Source organism: Balaenoptera physalus (genome assembly GCF_965194825.1).
Source record: "Balaenoptera physalus genome assembly, chromosome: 18".
Classification (NCBI taxonomy): Eukaryota; Metazoa; Chordata; class Mammalia; order Artiodactyla; family Balaenopteridae; genus Balaenoptera; species Balaenoptera physalus.
The window spans coordinates 80661406-80680819 of record NC_138899.1 but is presented as its reverse complement, the minus strand read 5'-3'; the positions used below and the strand labels follow the sequence as shown (position 1 = coordinate 80680819).

Sequence of the window (19414 nt, the reverse complement as noted above, 5' to 3'; positions counted from 1 at the left end):
ATTATTCATAATAGCCAAAAAGTTGAAACAATCCAACTGTCAATCAACTAATCAATGAATAAATAAAAATATGGTATATCCTTACAACAGAATATTATGTGGCACTAAAAAGGAATGAAGTGCTGATGCATGCTACAATATGAATGAATCTTGAAAACATCAGGCTAAATGAAAGCCAGTCACAAAAGACCACATATTTATATGACTCGATTTACATGAAATGTCCAGCACAGAGACAGAAAGGAGATGAGTGAGTGCCATGGGCTGGTGAATTTGGGGGAAACAGGGAATGACCACTAACAGATACAAGGGCTTCTTTTTTGGGGTGATGAATATGTTCTAATATTAATGACAGTCGTGCTGTACAAGTCTATGATCGCACAAAGAACGACTGAATTGTATCCTTTAAATGGCCAGATGGTTTGGTATGTGAAATACATCTCAATGAAGCTGTTCGAGAAAATAGCCAATTATCACTGCAATGGACACTACCTGAGCACAGGCACAGACAAAGCGGGTCCGTGCAGATATTTTCTTTAAGGGAGCTCAGTGTTTAAATTTCTTAACATTTAAAAGAAAACTTTTAAATAATTAGAGTGAACTCTTCATAGAACATCTAAAATAAGTCATTCATTCCTAAAAATTTAAACCCAGGCTGTTTCAGTTAAAACTTAGAACAGTGGGGCAAACCAAAAGGACACAGAAGTCAGCTGACAAGGGCCAGACCTGGAACAATTTGGGCAGCAAAATACACAATGACAGCAATAGATTACAATCCATTCTGAAGAAGAAGAATCCCTGAGTCAATACTGATATAAATGAATAAATCAATGAAGAAATGAAACCTCTTCTTTATGGCAGAAAGCTGCAAATAAGCACAAAAGGAGATGATGGGATCAGAAAAATCACCAACGTGCAACGACCATACTAACTGTTTCAGGCCAGGAGTACCCAAGGGATGCTAGAACTAATGGTTGAAATTTTAGGAGGAACAGGATATTTATATAAAGTGTAACACCACAAATCATTCATTAATTACAAAAAGAAACAGCAACTTTACACTGGAAAAACCTGGCACACACCACCTTAACCGAGAGATCAAAGAGAACCCCCCCACACACACACAAATGGGACAAACTGGGTCACACTCCTCCTGACATCAAGGAACCACTACTCAGTAGTCCTACGAAAATGAATAACCCGAAACTATCAGGAGGGAACATCCAACAGACCCAAACTGAGGGGTATTTTTTTAAAGTAATTGATCTATATACATCAAATATGTCAAATTCATGAAAGACAAAGAAAAGCTGAGGAGCTTTCCAGATCAAAGATGACTTAGGACAACTAAATACAAAGTACGGAAAATAGTTACAAAAGGTATTGGTGAGACAACTGACAAAATTTGAATATGGACTGCAGATTAGATAATAACAATGTGTCAACATTAAATTCTTGGTTTTGAAAATGATACTAGAGTTTTGTAAGACATTCTCCTATAAGAATTGCAGTGCAATTTGAAAATTCTTGATCACAAGAAAACAAACAGTGAAGTACTCATAGGTATATGGGTATAATGTCTGCAAGTGCTCTCAAATGATTCAGAAGAAATGTGTTTAAATATACACATACTGTCATACAAACACACGTACACGCGCGCGTGTGTGTGTAATGAGAGACAGAGACAGGAAGAATAAGAAATGGGACAAAATGGTAGCAGCTGGTGAATCCTGGTAAAGGGCATAGGGCAATTCTTTCAACTACCCTTGTAGTATTTCCTGCATGCTAAAAATTACTTCAAAATAAAAAGATACAAAAAAGATAGCAGATTACAAAAATTATGAATAGGAATTGATACTGGTAATTTAACACAGACTCATTTAACATACCATTCTAAATGATCAAATAGATTTGATACAAAACACACAATGTATTTTTTACAAGGTCTACTTGTTATTCTGTCTATCCTAAAAGACAAATTGTATTTTAAAAAGACATCAACTCAATATATTAATTAAGCTAAATATGATCATTAGACCTTTTTCAAGGTATAAAACTAAATAATTGGGACTTCCCTGGTGGTGCAGTGGTTAAGAATCTGCCTGCCACTGCAGGGGACAAGGGTTCGATCCCTGGTCCGGGAAGAACCCACATGCCACGGAGCAACTAAGCCCGTGCGCCACAACTACTGAGCCTGCACTCTAGAGCCCGCAAGCCACAACTACTGAGCCTGCGCGCCCAGAGCCCGTGCTCCACAACAAGAGAAGCCACAACAATGAGAAGCCCGTGCACCACAACGGAGAGTAGCCCCCACTCGCCACAACTAGAGAAAGCCGCGCACAGCAATGAAGACCCAACGGAGCCCAAAATTAATTAATTAATTTTAAAAACTAAATAATTATTCAACTCCTTCCCAGCTTATTGAACAGCAGATCTGCAAGTAATCGCCAAAATTAGAAATTATGGCAGAACTGGGTTCCCTGAAACTAGTTTTCTTAATTAGCACTGACAATGCAGCTTCGTTTAATTCCATTGCCATATTCCTTCTCCTACACTTAAGCTAATCCACTTAAAGGAAGGAATGCTTAACTGTAGCTGTTAGCCAACAAATGGCTGCTGTCAGAACATATATAGGCACAAAGAAACTCACTTGTAAGCCATGAGACAGAACATTGTACGTCAAGAGCAAGATCTACTTTTCTTTAAACAATGAGTTCTTTCCGTCAGCAACACTGTAGTCCTGCCTATCGTTTTTAGATGACAAGTTTTCCAAAGCTTTATCTACATGCTTTATAAAAATATTTTATGTGTGTATGGATCTTTAGACAAACTGTTTCCAAACTCCCAGAGCACTGTTTCCCTTTACAAAACAGTCACTTTTCAGCCAACTGCATTTTCCCCTAAAACAGAGACTTTAAAATTGGCTACAGTATATGCAGTGTAAATTTCCTTGATTTTCCCCTAAAACAGAGACTTTAAAATTGGCTACAGTATATGCAGTGTAACTTTCCTTGATTTTCCCATATATAATTAATGTTTTGATAGCTCCATATGGCCTGTTACTTTTTAAATCTGTCTCAAAGTTTTTCAACATCTTTCTTTTTTTTCCCTAACAAAAACCAGAGCAAAAATTAAGATTGCAAAACACAAAGGGGAAATTTTTTAAACGCAAACCTAAGAAAATACGTGCCTGTTAACAACCAAAAGGAATATACTGAAGATATAAAATTGACTATCAGGAGAAGGAGGATTAGAGCCTAGGGTAGAAGGGGGCACGACTAACCTCCCGGTGAGCTCTGCCCTGCAAGGCAGCCACTCACCACGACCGCCTCTGAGAAAGAACTGGAGAACTCGGGGTTCCCGTCAGAGACCTATCACCCTACATGGCATCTTACAACTCATTTTCTATTACATGAATGTATTAGCTTGAAAACAGAAGAAAGAGTTACACCTTGCCCCTGCCCCCTTAAAAACCTCACAGTTTACAGCCCAGGTAATTAGCTCAGATCTGTGTAGGTGAGTGCAGAGCTCCCAGCTCATCCTAATCTCTGAAATGGCTGGATATCTATGTCCTATTTGCTTATCATCTGCCCTTTTCTCCTAAGTAGACCCCCCCCAACTTCCTATTAACAATACCTAGAACAGGTTAAAGTAAATTTCCTGTCATTTCCTGTACCATAAGGAGTATACCAGATTAAGAAGAAAGAGCACAGCACAGACAGCCAGCTGAGGAACTTCTTCATTCAAGGAGGCTACCAAGAGCTCAATAAACAGTAGCTAACTCCTGAGTGTATTTTAAATGTATTGTTTCATTCAATTCACTCAACAATCCACATCCTCAATTTACATTTGGAGAAACTGAGACTCAAGAGAGGTTAAGCAATCTGCCTGAGATCGGCTGAACCTTGAGCCTGGATCCGTGTGACTCAACTATGATACCTATGGGCAGCCCCGCCATACATTACTGCTTTTAATCTAACAAGGTAGCAATGTTCCAGAAAAGCAAATCATAAACTCTGAACTAAGGGATTGCTTTCTAACACAAATTTCTCCACTTTAGTAAATGATAAAAAAGCAGACACTTTGTATCTATAATATAACCTATTTAAACTTAATTTGTATTCCTAATAAATAACTTGCTAGAAATGGAATTTTCCTATTTTTATACTGGGAACACTCTCCGAAGGGTAAACATGTTACTACCTTATTACCTACACTTGAGCAACTGTAATCCACAAAGATCAGATAGAGAACTCCAAACCCGCCTTAAGGAAAGTCAGTCAAAATCTGAATGGAATTTACATGTTACAGGAGAAAATGATTCGGTTTCTTGGTAAAACGCCCGTGCCACCTTTTTCCCTTCCCTTCCTAAGGCATACTCCTATCCCCTGGTTAGCAACAGCCCAATGATCCACCAAGTGTTTCCATTTATTCAACCCTCTTCTACAAAGTTATGAATGAAACTGAAAATTTTCTAAGTACTCTACTGCACTGTGGTATTATTAAATAAAGTAAAATTCCATTTCTAAAAGATTCTTATTTTCTTTCAAAAACATGTTTCATAAACCTGCAGAGATAAAGTACTTTTAGCCATAATTAAGTCAATCTATGAAAATGACCACACATAAACCGTTCGGCTGTTGAAAGGATATAGTTTGGAGGAAGGAAGTTCCAGCTCAGGACTTGGTTGGCGAGGGCCAGGTAGCGCTGGAACACAGATGACATCTGGGCGCTGAGGTGCTCCCGCCTGCTGAATTCCTGCAGGACTTCCACCGTGAGCAGGAAGATCTGACGGAGGTCTTCTTCCTGCAGTACATTAACCACACGTGTTTCTGTATCAAAAGCATATTCAAGATATGGTCCCTTTTAGAACCATAAAACAAAACAAACAAATAAAAACCTTAAAACTTCCAACGGAAAACATCACTTCTTTAAGGACATCTTCCATTTTTAGGCCTGCTTATAATTTACAGTGATGCCGGCCTGAATACCTTTACCGTCACATAAATGCCACTCCCTAGAGAAGCAGGTCTTGACGACCACGACAGAGCTGAGGGCTCAGCGGCTTCAGTGCGGAGCCCTCGGATTGAAACCAGTGCCTTCACACAACTTTACTTCAGAGCCAAACAATACACACGAAACAAAGAGCCCACACCATCTGCAATAACACTGAAATACACAGCCCTCTCTGGCATATTGCCAGGCCTATTTTTAAGGCCAGCGGAGTCCCACCAATTGAATTAGTTCTATCTAAACACAATAAGAACAAAATTAATAAGCTAAGGGTCTTAATAGTAGCATTTCCTTTTTGTTTTAAGACTAGAATTAAACAAATAATCTTAAACCGTCAACTATGTTCACCAAACCTATCGCTTTACTATATCCTATGAAATCACACCGCAAACCTTCAAGTATAGGCTCTTGTTCAACTAGATAAAAGCAATGTCCTCACTCCATTAGCAACAAATTGAGTGAAAAGTGAGTGATCTAATAATTAAAACACAAGAACAAAAATACCGGTACCTGAAAAACTCTTTTGCAGTTGCCGTGGAACTCCATACTCAGTCCAATGTTGCTAGTTTTACTTGAACTTGAGAATTCACTCAATAGTGCAGTTAGAATAGAACAGGCCAGAGTTTGCTGTAATTATTTGATAACAAATAATTGTGAGGCATGATTTTGCCGATGCTTTGTTTCAATACAATATTGGTTCAAACATAATGAAACATTTTTATCTTTAGATCTTCCATCGTATCTTTAGATCTTATACCTACCCGTCTGAAGGTCAGATAAGACAAGATGAAGATTAGCTCTCCTTTCCCAGTGGCCTTGAGACTGTTTAACATTCCTCCTCACTCCACTTATACAAACCTATCTGAGACCTGAACTCAGGACACACTCCTGAGTATTCCTACTCGTACTCAACTACAGAGTGTAAATGATATTTTAAGATGATCAATATTTAACATATCATTTAGTCGAATTCACACAACAATCCCTATCCCCATTTTACATTTGAAATAAGTGAGATTCAAAGGGCAAGTAATTCAGGCCAGCTGAGATTTGAACCCAGGTCTATCTGACTCTACGTTCTGATGTCTGTAAAATGTATTTCCAAACAGATGAAAAGTGAAACGGATTTTATAGTCTCCAAAACATTAACCACGGAGTGCTCCTAAGTTTTTAAAGTTGAAAATGACGATTTTCCTTCTCAATGGCTGTATCCAACAAGCGCCTACTCTCAACTCGCTGCTTTTATTCATAGACTATTCAGACTCAAGGTGCCATGATGGGGACGATACAAATTATTCTGGCAAGTTTCCAAGGGTTACACAGAAATATGCACACTACCTCTGAACAACCGAAAGATTAAAGTCAAGATGATACTATTTATGCAGCTTATACAACAGCTGAGCACGGTCCTACCCGCCCACCAACTGCAACATCTTTGCTCAGAAATGCTTCTGATGTCAGTACCTTGACCTTACAGATGCTTATCTTGGCAAATCTTAGCAAATATACATAAAATTAAATTCCTAAAGATTAGCATGAGTTGATATTTGTTGAAGATGAATGATGGTTACATAGGTGATCAATAGACTATTTGTAGTATATCTGTATATTTTTGTGTATGTCTAAAATTTTCCTCTAAAAAAATGTAAAAAAGAATTAAATTCCTATTTGCCTCAATCTTAACTAGGGTAAGTATGATGTATAATTAACAATTACGATGGCACACTAGCCCAGAGACTCAAGCAGTTTCTCAGACTTTTCCACACCAAGAAGCCCTAACAACACAGAATACGTGCAAATACCCTTGGGAATCTGGGGGTATACAGACACGGCTGTGTTCAACAAACAGTAAGTCCTCTGACTACAGCTCCATTAGCTTAAACACACACACACACACACACACACACATACACTCTCTCTCTCTGTAATTGTACTTCAAAATATATTGATACATCTGTTTTAACATTAAAATGTCCCCTTTTACCCAATCTTCAAGAAAAGTGCGTAAGTTCAACTGCCTTTGCATGGACCCAGGCACAAGGAGGAAGAAACCAAGCATTAAAGAGCCTCTTACAGAGAAACAGTTTATCACATACTCACTTCATCTTACAGTTGAAAGAGACCTTAGAAACGCATCAAGTACAATCGTTCATTTTTTTAGTTAACAAAATTGTATTTTAGAAAATGGCTTTCTTTTAAAATGGTGATTAATGATCAAAGTGCCAGCAATCAAAAGTTCAGATACATTTAAATACCGTTGGGATCAACCATGAACACAGTTTTTAAATATAGCTAGGCTTTGGTGGGGAAAGTGGGTAGTATTAAATTCAAATTAATGAAATTCAAGGATCTACCATGATGGATTACAAGACCATATGATTCTGAAAACAATCTTTCCCCATATTTTCTGATTTTCTCCTACCCTTTCTAAATAAGACTTAAGTGAACAGGACACTATGAACAGATACCTAAATGTTTAAGAAAATGTGTCTTACTAAAAAAGGGAAACTAATTTTGGAATCTCAGGTGAGATAATCAATCTACTGAAAACAGAATTCATGCACAACTTATACAAAAACATGCAAGCTGAAAAGAACCCAGAAGCACTATCAAACACAAACTTACCGTTCTTACAAGTAAATTATCTATAGTAGTTTTGCACAAGTAATTTATAACTTGCCACAAATTGTTTTTTAGTGCCAAACTATATTCACCACAAAACGGCATATTTTTAGACTACAACCATATTTAAATTTTTAGTAACACGACCCTAGTTAATGATTGAAGCAACATGTACTCACAATAAAGCTTTATTTTTCTGTGAAATAAACACTTCCTAGGATTACAAGCATGTGTCTGTGGTCAGGAAAGGGTAGGAGCAGTGAAAGGGGACGATCTTTCTCAGGCTACTACGAGTTTTTAAAAGTAGAAGCCTCAGCAGACAAACAAGGAGCCCTCGGTGGGACGGGACTGCTTTTGAGATGTAGCAATAAAGACGTCCCACCACAACGACAAACTTCACGACAATGAAGTACAAATTCACCCATAAAAGAAAGTGTGTTCTTAGTGCATAAGTATGAACAAAACACATTCTTATTGTGGACTTAGCTGGTTAAACATAAGAATATTTTGTTTTTAAATAACTTTTTCTTCCTACACAAATAACCATCCATAGGTTACTACTGTAACATTTGTTTACAGCTTTCCAATTTTGAAATGCAGTTATACATTATTTATTACAATACCATTACTATTAACCCAGTGTACTGTTTTGTATTCTACTTTTTCCACTTTCCACTTATGAAATAAAAGGACAAATTTTCAAAAACAAGTGTCTCCTTACCAACTTTACCACTCAAAGACTTAAGAAATACATAAAAATAAATTATGCAGCATGGTTAGTGGTAATGCCAGAAGTCAAATGTCCTGGCCTTGACCCACCTAAAATTACCAGCTTTTTAAGAACTACAATTCAGTAAGATATTTTCATCATTAAAAGATAACCAAACAGTTTAATTGCTCCTTAACCTGGAAGCCCTGAAAGGATTTGAGATTAGCATCATAAACATTAATTATAGGGAAAGCCCTGGCGGTCCAGTGGTTAGGACTTGGCACTTTCACTGTCAGGGCCTGGGTTCGATCCCCGGTGGGGGAACTAGGATCCCACATGCCGCATGGTGTGGCCAAAAAAAAAAAAAAAGATTATACTACTGTGGCTCAGAGATGCTAATTAAGAAATTCCTGGAGAATGACAAATATGAAGCACTGATTGTACATTAAAAGAGCAAAGCACTTCTCCCTACTCGCAGAGGAATCCAGCACACACCGTGTGTCTAAGACGCATTACCCGATTCCACAACCATTTATCAATTAAATCTCAGTAACATAAAGTGACTTTCGGAGCAGGGGCAGTGCACTGAGACAGCTAGGGAAGCGGCCGAGAGGGAGAAAAGAGGAAGCTCCTTCTCGGGACAGAGAAACGGAGGAAGGAAGCGGGGGAAAGGCACCCACAAGTTCTTGTCGTCCTTACCCTTGTGGAGGTTCCCATCTGCCTGCTTCACACTCTAGGTGTCAGGGGTCAGCCCGAGTGTGTTACCTCTTGACCCCCTCCCTCCCCCGACGGACCAGTGCCTCCAGGGCTGCCTGTGCCTCAGGCAGGGCTGGATCTTATTTCTGTACTAGAGGTGGTGACTCCAATACTTCAGAGGGTCGGAGACAAAACCTGTGGTGGGTACTGCAGAGAGATGAGTCTCAATGAAACCAGCTGAAAGGTGACGGACTGACTGGTAAGCAGTATATACGAGGTTGTAACGCTGAAGCGCACAGGGATGAAGCCAGTATAAAGTACCATTAGTACAAATCTTAGACTTCTAAGAGGTTCACATGGCAATGCTTCATTTATCCAAGATCATAAAGAATTCAGGTAGTATCTGTTAATTTTCCAAATGCAGCAAGCAAACACTTTTAATGAAACTTACTTCATGTAAAATTTTCCAAGAGAATCACTTCTAAGGCAATGATTACATGACGTGGTGACAAGGAGAGCACCTGGAGTCTCTGCTGAAACGCACAGGGCGGGGCTCCCAGCCTACGACACCTGGGGGCAGAGCCCCAAGCCCTGATGCACCTCTGCCCACAGCTCTGCCCAATCACCCTGTCTGTGCCTGTCACTCGCTGCTGCTGGCCATTTGCCCAGCACTAACAAGCAGTCCCAAAGTGACAACTTTCATTTTCAGTAAGTCAGAAACCAAACAATAATCGTTATCACGACTATCTCTCAAATAAATTCTGAATAACAACACTCTGCGGGTCTCTTTCAATAGTGCAGAAAAAGAAGTCAGAAAATCTGGGCTCTGAGAGTCCAAGATTTATCACTTCAAGTAAGTGAGAGCAAACCACTTCATCTACCTGAGCCTCGGTTTTCTCATCTACGAAAAGGGCTACTACCCTGTGCACTGCAGAATTCACACGACTGTCCTAACTTTCAAATCAGATAACGCAACAAAAAGTACTATGTAAATGTAGCAGGTTCTGATGAGATAAGGTGAAGTGGCAACAAACAGTATTCTCATCCTTATCATAAAAAATAACCTATTTTGGCGTCTTAGTCCTTCTTGACTGTTATCTGCAATCCACCAAATTAAAATCACAAAATAAGTTATCGATTAAAAAAAAAACCCAAAACTAAAGCATCACTAGAGCAATAGAGCGCGTACTCACTAAACATCACCTGGATTAATAAACCAATGTTTGCCTCTGTGCCTGACACGACATTAACACAAGGGAAGGTGGAAAATGAATAAGTGATGTGCTCCCTATTTTTTTTCCCTATTGATGAATTTCAAAGAGAAAAGTTAAATATGTAAAACAAGTAGAAGAAATTCAATGAGGTCTCGAGGTTATGAAAGAGTCTAATATGTTTTCTTTCACTGAAGTACTAAAAAATCACAAGTTAATTCACTGGCTAACAACTGAAGTAACTGCTGCCTTCGCATTAAAAATCTTTCAGCAGAATTCTCATTTCCAGTAAAAGACATTAATTTCATGACAGTGGAAAAACACCCTTCAGAGATAGTTTGCCTTACTCTCCAGCTTACTGTCACAAGAACAAGATACTCAAACACTAACTCCAGCTGACAACATAAAATACTCTTGTTCAGAGAGAGGATTGTCTCTTATAATAGCCTGGCTCTTACCCCAGGAGCTTTATTACCAAGAATAAACTTTATGAAAGGTTGCCATACATAAAGCAGACTTCCAGCTGCTCCTCTAAGCAAACATCAATGAGACTTGTGATAAGAGAGATTAAGTTGCTATCACGTCCGGGGCAGCACTGCAGCAGACGGGGAATTTCTCACCCTCTTCTCTCTAGCATGGCAAAGAGGAAGAAAGGAGGCTTAAATGATACGTTCAACAGCTTTAAAAGTGATTTAAATAGGCCTACTGCTTTCAAAGGAAATAAAACAAACATGAAATAGGTTAAAAATTTAGCTTAAACGTTAATTAAAATAAAAAGTTTGACCACTTTCTTTGGGAAGTGAGGCCTCTGTACGTATCCCTCCCAGGTCTGACGCCACTGCAAAGCAAGGTGACGCAGCCACAGAGGGAGGGCAGCCTGTGCACAGACTGGAGGAGACGGCACAGGACGTAAGAGCCACACGAGCACCGTCCCTCTGAGAGGACATCACGATGCACAGAAAACTGAACGGGGCTACAAAATACAATCTCCATAGGAAATCGTTTAACTCATAAATATCTACAGAGAACAAAGACCAGAAGATACTTCTCAGAGCGTTTAAAGGAAAGCTAATATGTTGGTTATATATTTTTTAAATACTCAATTAGTTTCCGTTAATGGATAATAGTATAAATACTTTCTTCTGATTTTCAACACTTAAAATATTATTTGATAGAAAGAGATGATAGTTCATGTCCTAAGATTCTATAAACAAAGGGTTGTAAAACCACTAGGGACATAAAACAAACATTCGCTGAATGCTTACTAAATGCACTTAATATTGTCTTTCCTCTTCTGGGCCTGGATATTACCACATTTATTCCATGTATTAGTAAATCACCACCTAGAGAAGTTAAACAATTTTTCAAGTTCAGTAGGTAGTAAATGGCAGAGCTAGGATTTGAACCTAAGTGTGAATCCAAAATCAAAATCTGCGTTGTATCATGTTATCCTGCCCCTAAACTCATTTAAACATGCATACTTGACTAGCATGATGTTGGACCGAAAAATACACTCTTAGAAAGCAAGCAGGAAAGCCAGACTACATACAGTTTCCAGTCAATTGGGGTTGATTGGAAGCATCATTCTAGAAGATGTGCAAAGGTAAAGTTAGTCACCTAACTTAACAATTCATGAGGTCAACCCTTTCTTTCATCCAAAGAAAACCAGAGTCAGTTATCTCTTCCTTTCAAATATCTCTTAAAATCACCTTTATAAAGTTTCTAGCCAACATTATATCAATGTTCTGATTTTACCATTTTACTTTCTTATCAAAGTTTTAAACCTCTCTCCCACTGCTATTCATGTCTCTGAGACTAAGAAAATCTTAAGTAAATTCTTGAAGCACTCCCACAAATTCATAATAGTCTGAGAAGAAGACAGAGAGGAAGATAGAGTAAAATGCGGTACTGGTCTGTAACCTCATTTTTTAGACCTGCTGAATGAGCAGGAATGGCTCCAGGCAGGAATTCTAAACTTGCCATATAAATGCAGGAATGCTTTCTGAGTTCAGTGTTTTCAGTGTGGTCACCAAAATAAATTCATCCAGCAATCTTGAAATTAAATTCTACCACCCGCTACTGACTTCTTACTGCTACAGAAGTTCTCAACCCTGTTAGCAGAAATTCAACTTTAAAAAACTCCTCCTGCTTTGGAATATTTCACGAGGATATTAAATTTATCCACTCCCCTCAAAGCGTTATGTACTGTGAACAGAGCAAAATCCTCTCTAACTAGACAGCTACATCTGTTCCAATCATTCTCAGAACATCAGTTATTTCAGTGGCTCAAAAAAACCAATTGCCAGGTTGCAGTGGGCCTACTTTTTGTGGTGGGTCAAATTACCCAGGGGAGAGGAAGCAGAGAACACAATTCCCGAGTGTGTGCTCATTCCTGAGGGGCAAGGGCTCCGGATCCTTCGTCATCCGGCTGCCAAGAAGCTACTCGTGGGGGTGAGAACAGACTGTAGAAATCCTACCTTAATACTGAAACCCCAGTCAACATGATCACCCAACTACAATCATAAAAGCAGAGATCCCAGAGTTGCTGCTTAAGTTCCTAAAGTTTAAATCCTGGTCAATCGCAATGAGCTGGACTCCTTCACTGCAGACTGTCAAGTGAAACAATGTGTCACCTGACACATTACGAAGAGAACCAAAATTATGAAGAGTAACTTGACTTAGAGCAGTAGGGGCTGGGATAATATTTCCAAATAGCAGCCTTAGTTCCAAGCCTTTTCCCTACGAGTTCTGGCTAGTCAGCCCACCACTTGATTTTCCCCTGACCAACAGTGACGTCCCCGTTGGACTGCGCACACGGCCATTAGTTAGGCAGGAAATGCTAACAAAAATCCAGGGAAATGTAAGACTACGGATATATTGATACAATGAATGTGGGCAGCCCGGAAGCATCAGTATCTCGAGAGCAAAGCTCTTCATCAGAAATGGGAGACTACGTCTACCAATAGAGAGAATTTTGAGAGCATATAGATTATTATTAGTAAAAAGTAGCTTCCCAATCATTTTCACCTCAAAAAATTGTAAATGGAATCTTATCTGGGGACTAATTTCAACAGAGCTCCTCACTACATAAAACAAAGCCAAAATAACTCAAAACGTAACGATTCAAACATGCACATCTTCAAAGTTGTTAGTTTTAGATAAACAATTAAATTTTAGAATACTAAGATTAAGTGTTAGGAACATAAAATTAGACCTTTAGATATTAAAGTCTCTAGACTACATGGTCCAATATGGTTGCCATTAGCAACATGTGGCTATTTGAATTCAAATAAAATTTAATTAAAATTATATAAAATTAAAAATTCAGGGGCTTCCCTGGTGGCACGGTGGTTGAGAATCTGCCTGCCAATGCAGGGGACACGGGTTCGAGCCCTGGTCTGGGAAGATCCCACATGCCGCAGAGCAACTAAGCCCGTGCGCCACAACTACCGAGCCTGCGCGTCTGGAGCCTGTGCTCCGCAACAAGAGAGGCCGCGATAGTGAGAGGCCCGTGCACCGCGATGAGGAGTGGCCCCCACTCGCCGCAACTAGAGAAAGCCCTCGCACAGAAACGAAGACCCAACACAGCCAAAAATAAATTAATTAATTTAAAAAAAATGTATTAAAAAATTCAGTTCCTTGGTCACACAAGTCACATTTTAAACACTCAAAAGCAGCATGTGGCTAGTGCGGTGCCCACACCCTGGAGAGGAAAGATACTGAACACTGCATCAACACAGAAGGTTCTACTGGACAGCATTACTCTTGGAAGAAACCTGTCACAAAAATGACATAGAACACAATATCTACACAATCAATAATCAAAACACAGATAGAAACATTCTGTATCTTGATTGTGCGACTGTTCACTGGTACACAGAACTGTCACAACTCACTGAAATGTGCATTTTCAATGGATGCAGTAACGCATGTAAATTATTCCTCAATAAAGTTGATAAGGAAAATTCCAAAGGAAAAACAAAAAAACACCTAGGGTAGATACAGGAAATCCTGACAACTTGCTCATTTACTCCTTCGGTGGAGACCCTGCTGGGTCACTCCCAGCAGAGTGGAGGGCAGACGGCAGGAGCGGAAAGGTGAGCGCACGTCTCTGTGTGGCGAGGAGAGACTCAGACACTGTGAAAGGGAAGGGACAGTGCGCACGGTCCTCCTAAAATGACCACGGCACCCTAACTCACACCACAAACAACCTAAAATCACACCGCGCGCTGAGGGCCCCCTGAAGACACCATCCATACAGAATCGTAAGGGGTACAGCCTCACAGATATCTTTCAAATGATTAAAGAAAAGAAACTGGGAAAGTGAAAAGACTACCCAAAATATTTAAAGATTTAATACCTGAGAATCAGAAGAGCCAAGACTGGCACAACATTGTAAATCAACTGTAATTCAATGAAAAAAAAAAAAAAAAAAAAGAAGAGCTAGGTATTGCCAACCCCAATTCAACATGAGTTAAATCTCACCCAGCTGATAAAAGTCAATAGTTCCAGCCAACAACCACAGCTGATGAGTAACACCAGCTCCAGCTCGTCTGGCCTCTGACAGGGCGGCCACAACCTGTCACGCTCCCGGCTGACCGGTTCTCCCAGGCAGACAGGAGGTGGAAAGGGGAAAAACCAACCAGGCTCCCCAGAAAACTCGGGAAGCTGACAGTCACACCTGGTAGTCATGGCATACCTTGGCCTATTAGTATTGCAACATTTAGGAATTTTTATGTCAGATATCATTTTATATTTTATTCACATTTCCATTATCACTAGTACTTGTCAAAGGTTTATTAAAAATAGGGGGAAATGTTCAACAGAAGGGAAATGGTTAAGAATATTATGGTACATTAGCTTGTAAAATTTGACACCATTAAACAGGGTTATGAAAACTACACGAGGTTTATGAACTTATGATGATTATGAACACTGGCAACATAAGAAACAGAATCAAACGAAAAAGCAAAGTATACTGTATCTACAGTACGTGCACATGTAAAAAACGGACTAGAGGAAAACATGAACAAATGGAAATTGCTTGATTTCTTAGACTGTGCCTTTTTTCTTTTATGTAGATATCCATTACTGTTGCTATAATGGTATTTGCGTAATACAAAATAAAACTTTTAAGTATTTACGAATAGTTAGCACACTTACCACAGTGGGGTTGCCACTACTTATCAACTGGCTGACTTCATGAAAAATGCTTTTGCAGTCAATTGATTTATCTAATGATCCTCGTTTTACAATTACTGCTACTGCTAATAGAATCTGTTCCCGAACATACTTTTGGAGGCTGTAAAACATAAAAATCATTGTGAAAACTTTTACACAAATCCAATATAAAAATACTCCCAAATTCCTCACTGTGCCTGCAGCTGCTATCAGCACGGCTCACGTCTAAGGTAGCGTGCTCCTGGTTACGCGCTGACTCCACAGCCAGAGACCTGGGTTCGAATCCACACGCCAGTTATCACTGGCTGTGTGACCCTGGGCAAGACCGTTCACACTCAGAGCCTCAGTTTTCTCACGTGTGAAATGGGGATGACAGTAACAGGGTTGTCACAAGAATTACATATTCTTAACACCGCACCCCGTGCACACTAAGCGCTACGTGAGTGTCAGCAGCTCCGGTGGTGTTATCAGCTCACTAAGAGCCAGGCGAACATTCTACCAGTTAAGAGACACATTCGGACCTAATCTCCATCTCCAACCAGCAGTATCATCTTAGATCCATTCCCTTTAACATGGAAAGGCAACATGCTAGCTAGCCAAGATACAACATTATGGAAACATACACGTTCTTCTAAACCTTTGTAAATGTTCATATCTAATGTTCATGTCTGTCCCTCAGTGTGGTGGCAGAAGCACCCATCTCAGATGGAGGCCTCCTAAAAAGGGCCGTTGGGCCACAAGGGCACACGGATTTAACTGCCTTTTCACAACGGTTTCTTAAAAAGAAGGCTCAGAAAACATAACCCTGAACTTCATAATCCAGCCTCTAGAATGCCGTACAGATACAACCACCACATGCCCTTGGGATAAAACCCAAATTCCCTAACACAGCTTATAAGCAGTGGGTCCCATCCCAGCCTTCCTGGGGTACTCCCAATTTACCTGCTCTCCAGAACAGTGATGAACAGTGCTTTCTTTACTCTGAAAGATGTCCCCATTTGGACATAAACGATATGGCCACCCACTTCTAAGGCCCTTCATGGCCAGGGATCTGCTCCCCTCTCATCGCAGCCCCTCCACGCACTCTCATGACCACAGCTACACTGAACCTCTTTCAGTTCCTGGCCTGTAAACGCCACTCTCTGCGCGTGGATGGTCAGTACACAGAAGGGCTCCCTCACACTTCACGCAACACGAAGCGCGCCGCGCCGAGCATGCTGCCACAGTCCCACAGAAAAGCACGCCGCCTGCCGCATAACGCGCACTCCCCAGACGTTCATACAAACGAACGAACGTGTCTCGCTCCGTCAAGAACGGAAAGTATTCCTTCAAAACAGACTTGAAACGTTCATTAAGCGAATAAAAGCAAAGATCCTACTGTGTGCAAGAATGTGAGTTAACCAAAGGGAATATTCGTACTTTTGAGGGGACACAATAGTTTCAAACACAATGACTGCTACTAGAAATGTACATAAAGCTAGCTTTAAACATTGTTAACTGGCAAAAATTATAAATTACTAGGAAAATAAATAATAATACCCAACATTTATTGAGTGCCTATGACCTGTCTTGATATAAACTAACTTCACAAAAATTAATACACTTAATCCTCACAATCTTTTTAGTAAAGTACTATCAGTACTGTTATTCACTCTATTTAATAATCAGAAAATTAATGCACAGAGAGGTTAAATAATTTGCCCACGGTCATGGAGTTACATGGCAGAAGGGGGACTCACAGCCCCTTTCTCGACCACTATGCCATACTGCCTTTAAAAAAGTGTACCCTGGCGGTCCAGTGGTTAAGACTCTGCACTTCCAATGCAGGGGGTGCGGGCTCGATCCCTGGTCAGGGAACTAGATCCCACATGTCATGCGGTGTGGCCAAAAAATAAAAAAAAATAAATAAAAATTAAGAAGTGTACCCTGCATTTCACTCTGTGCAAATTTTAATCACAATTAGGAGGAAAAAAATAGAAAAGGAAAACTTCCATGCATGCAATGGGAAGTACACAACATTACGTACTTAGTATTCTACAGTATATAACCTGTAGCGTTCCACCTATGCAGAGCACCAAAAGTTTTAACTTGACTCTAATCCATTCATCGGACACTCTGCAAGATTAAAATGTCTGTGTCATGAAAGACCAAAAAAAGGCAGAATTATTCTAGATTAAAAGAGACACAACAACTAAATACAACACGTAATCTGAGGCTAAATCCTGGATCAAAAAAGTAACCTATAAAGGAGGAAAAGGATATAAACAGCATTTTTCAGAAAACTGGGAATATCAAAATATGAGGTCAGAATTACATTAAATAATATAAATATAGTAATTATATCAAGAGTATTGAGATGATCTCTTAGGAGAGACATGCTGCAGTCTTCAGGGATGTAGTATCCCTAAATGCTGGCTGAGCCTCTACTAGGGAGAGGGCACGTGAGTGTTCCCAGTACTACTCTTTCAACTTGGTTGAAAACTTTTTTTTTCTTTTTTCCAAAATAAGAGTTTGGGGGAGTTCCCTGTGGCCTAGTAGTTAGGATTCTGGGCTTTCAGTACCATGGCCCAGGTTCAATCCCTGGTGGGGGAACTGAGATCCCTCCCACAGGCTGCGCAGCAAAAACAAGAAAGACTTTGGGAGACAATACATAAGTGAACTATTTCAATGTGGAACCCTACAGTCAACTCTAAAATAGCTCCTGAATCAAAATTATTACCGTGAGATGATTCTGGATAACACGAGAGATGACATGCATACACACAGCTGAAACCGCCGAGCTCAGTGGGGATGGAGGTGGGGCTGCGATAAATCAGCAGCTCCAGGGCAAGTTAGTATCCACCCAAAAGGACTCATTAAACAACCGATTAAAATTTAAATAAAGGAAGAAAACCAGCAGGAAGAAGAGAAAGCTTTGAAACAGGGGCAAGTTTTCCTTATTCTGTTAAAATCAGAAGAAATAAGCCACACCCTCACTCAGCGATATGTACACTTGCTCGTCCCTGGAACACGCTGTCCACTAAACCTGTCATGCTGATCGGCTAAGTAACACTTGGTTTTTTTCTCTCATACATTTTTCGATATGTGAAGCACTTATTAGCACTTTACTGAGTGCAAAAGTCATGCCAGTAAGTATTATTAAATTTTATGAACTCAGAGGCTGCCAGTGAAGTCAGCAGGAACGAAGGTACCACAGCACGCGGGACTTGCTTGTAAAGTTTTATGCATCTTTATCGCCATCAATCAACATGCCGAATTACCAGCATTTCTGATTATGTAACATTTTCTTCACTGAGTGTGAAAATAAGTATCTACGAAGAAAGTATTCAACGGCACAAACTGCATATATACAATGCATGCTGCCTCGTCTCAGAAGACAACTTGGAATTAAGGGGACTTTAAAAAAAAGATACAGAGGAAATGAATTTCTCCCCAAGTTGTACGGCTAATAGTTTTCCTCATTTGTTTTTAAATCATACAAGCAATGAATACACACAATCTTGTAAATTTTTTAAACAATACGTGTATAATATAAAAAGAAAATTCACTTTCATCCCATTCCTCAAATCTGATCCCCTATCCAAAAACAACCGCTAAAGAATTTGGTGCTTTTTCTTCTACAACCTTTTCAATGCACGTTTCTACGTGCTGACACATATATATACGTGTAACATTTGGTTTGATAATGGTGCCTGATTTCCCCTCACCCTCCTGGCTACTCACTTACGTCTTATAATACATACCAACAACCAAAAGAAGATCAAGTTAAGTATAAAGGATTTTCGACAGAGTCAAAGATCAACTTTTATTTATAACCAAAATCCCGGAACTAAACAACAACAAAAAAACCCTAACATCGAAGCACAATCTCTTCAAAGAAACAAAACCCAGTGTCACAAGCTTAAATTAAAAAGTATTCTTTCATTAAGTCCCAAAACAACCTACAATCGTGTGTGGGTTTTTAAAATACAAGCCCACGCAG

General features: G+C 39.7%; 1 protein-coding gene across 6 annotated transcripts in view; it reads right to left on the bottom strand.

Annotated features, from left to right (window-relative positions):
• Window positions 1-19414, bottom strand: part of XPO4 (exportin 4) — a 105804-nt gene that overhangs the window by 65874 nt on the left and 20516 nt on the right. For 3 of the 6 annotated variants that reach the window (XM_082435091.1, XM_082435093.1, XM_082435092.1), the window contains 3 exons: window positions 15415-15553; window positions 5524-5640; window positions 4653-4806 (listed from right to left, as the gene is read on the bottom strand). In XM_082435091.1, the coding sequence (XP_082291217.1) occupies window positions 4653-4806; window positions 5524-5640; window positions 15415-15553 (410 nt within the window). The remainder of the gene's footprint in view (window positions 1-4652; window positions 4807-5523; window positions 5641-15414; window positions 15554-19414) is intronic. The other 3 variants (XM_082435094.1, XM_082435096.1, XM_082435095.1) reach the window with 2 other exon arrangements.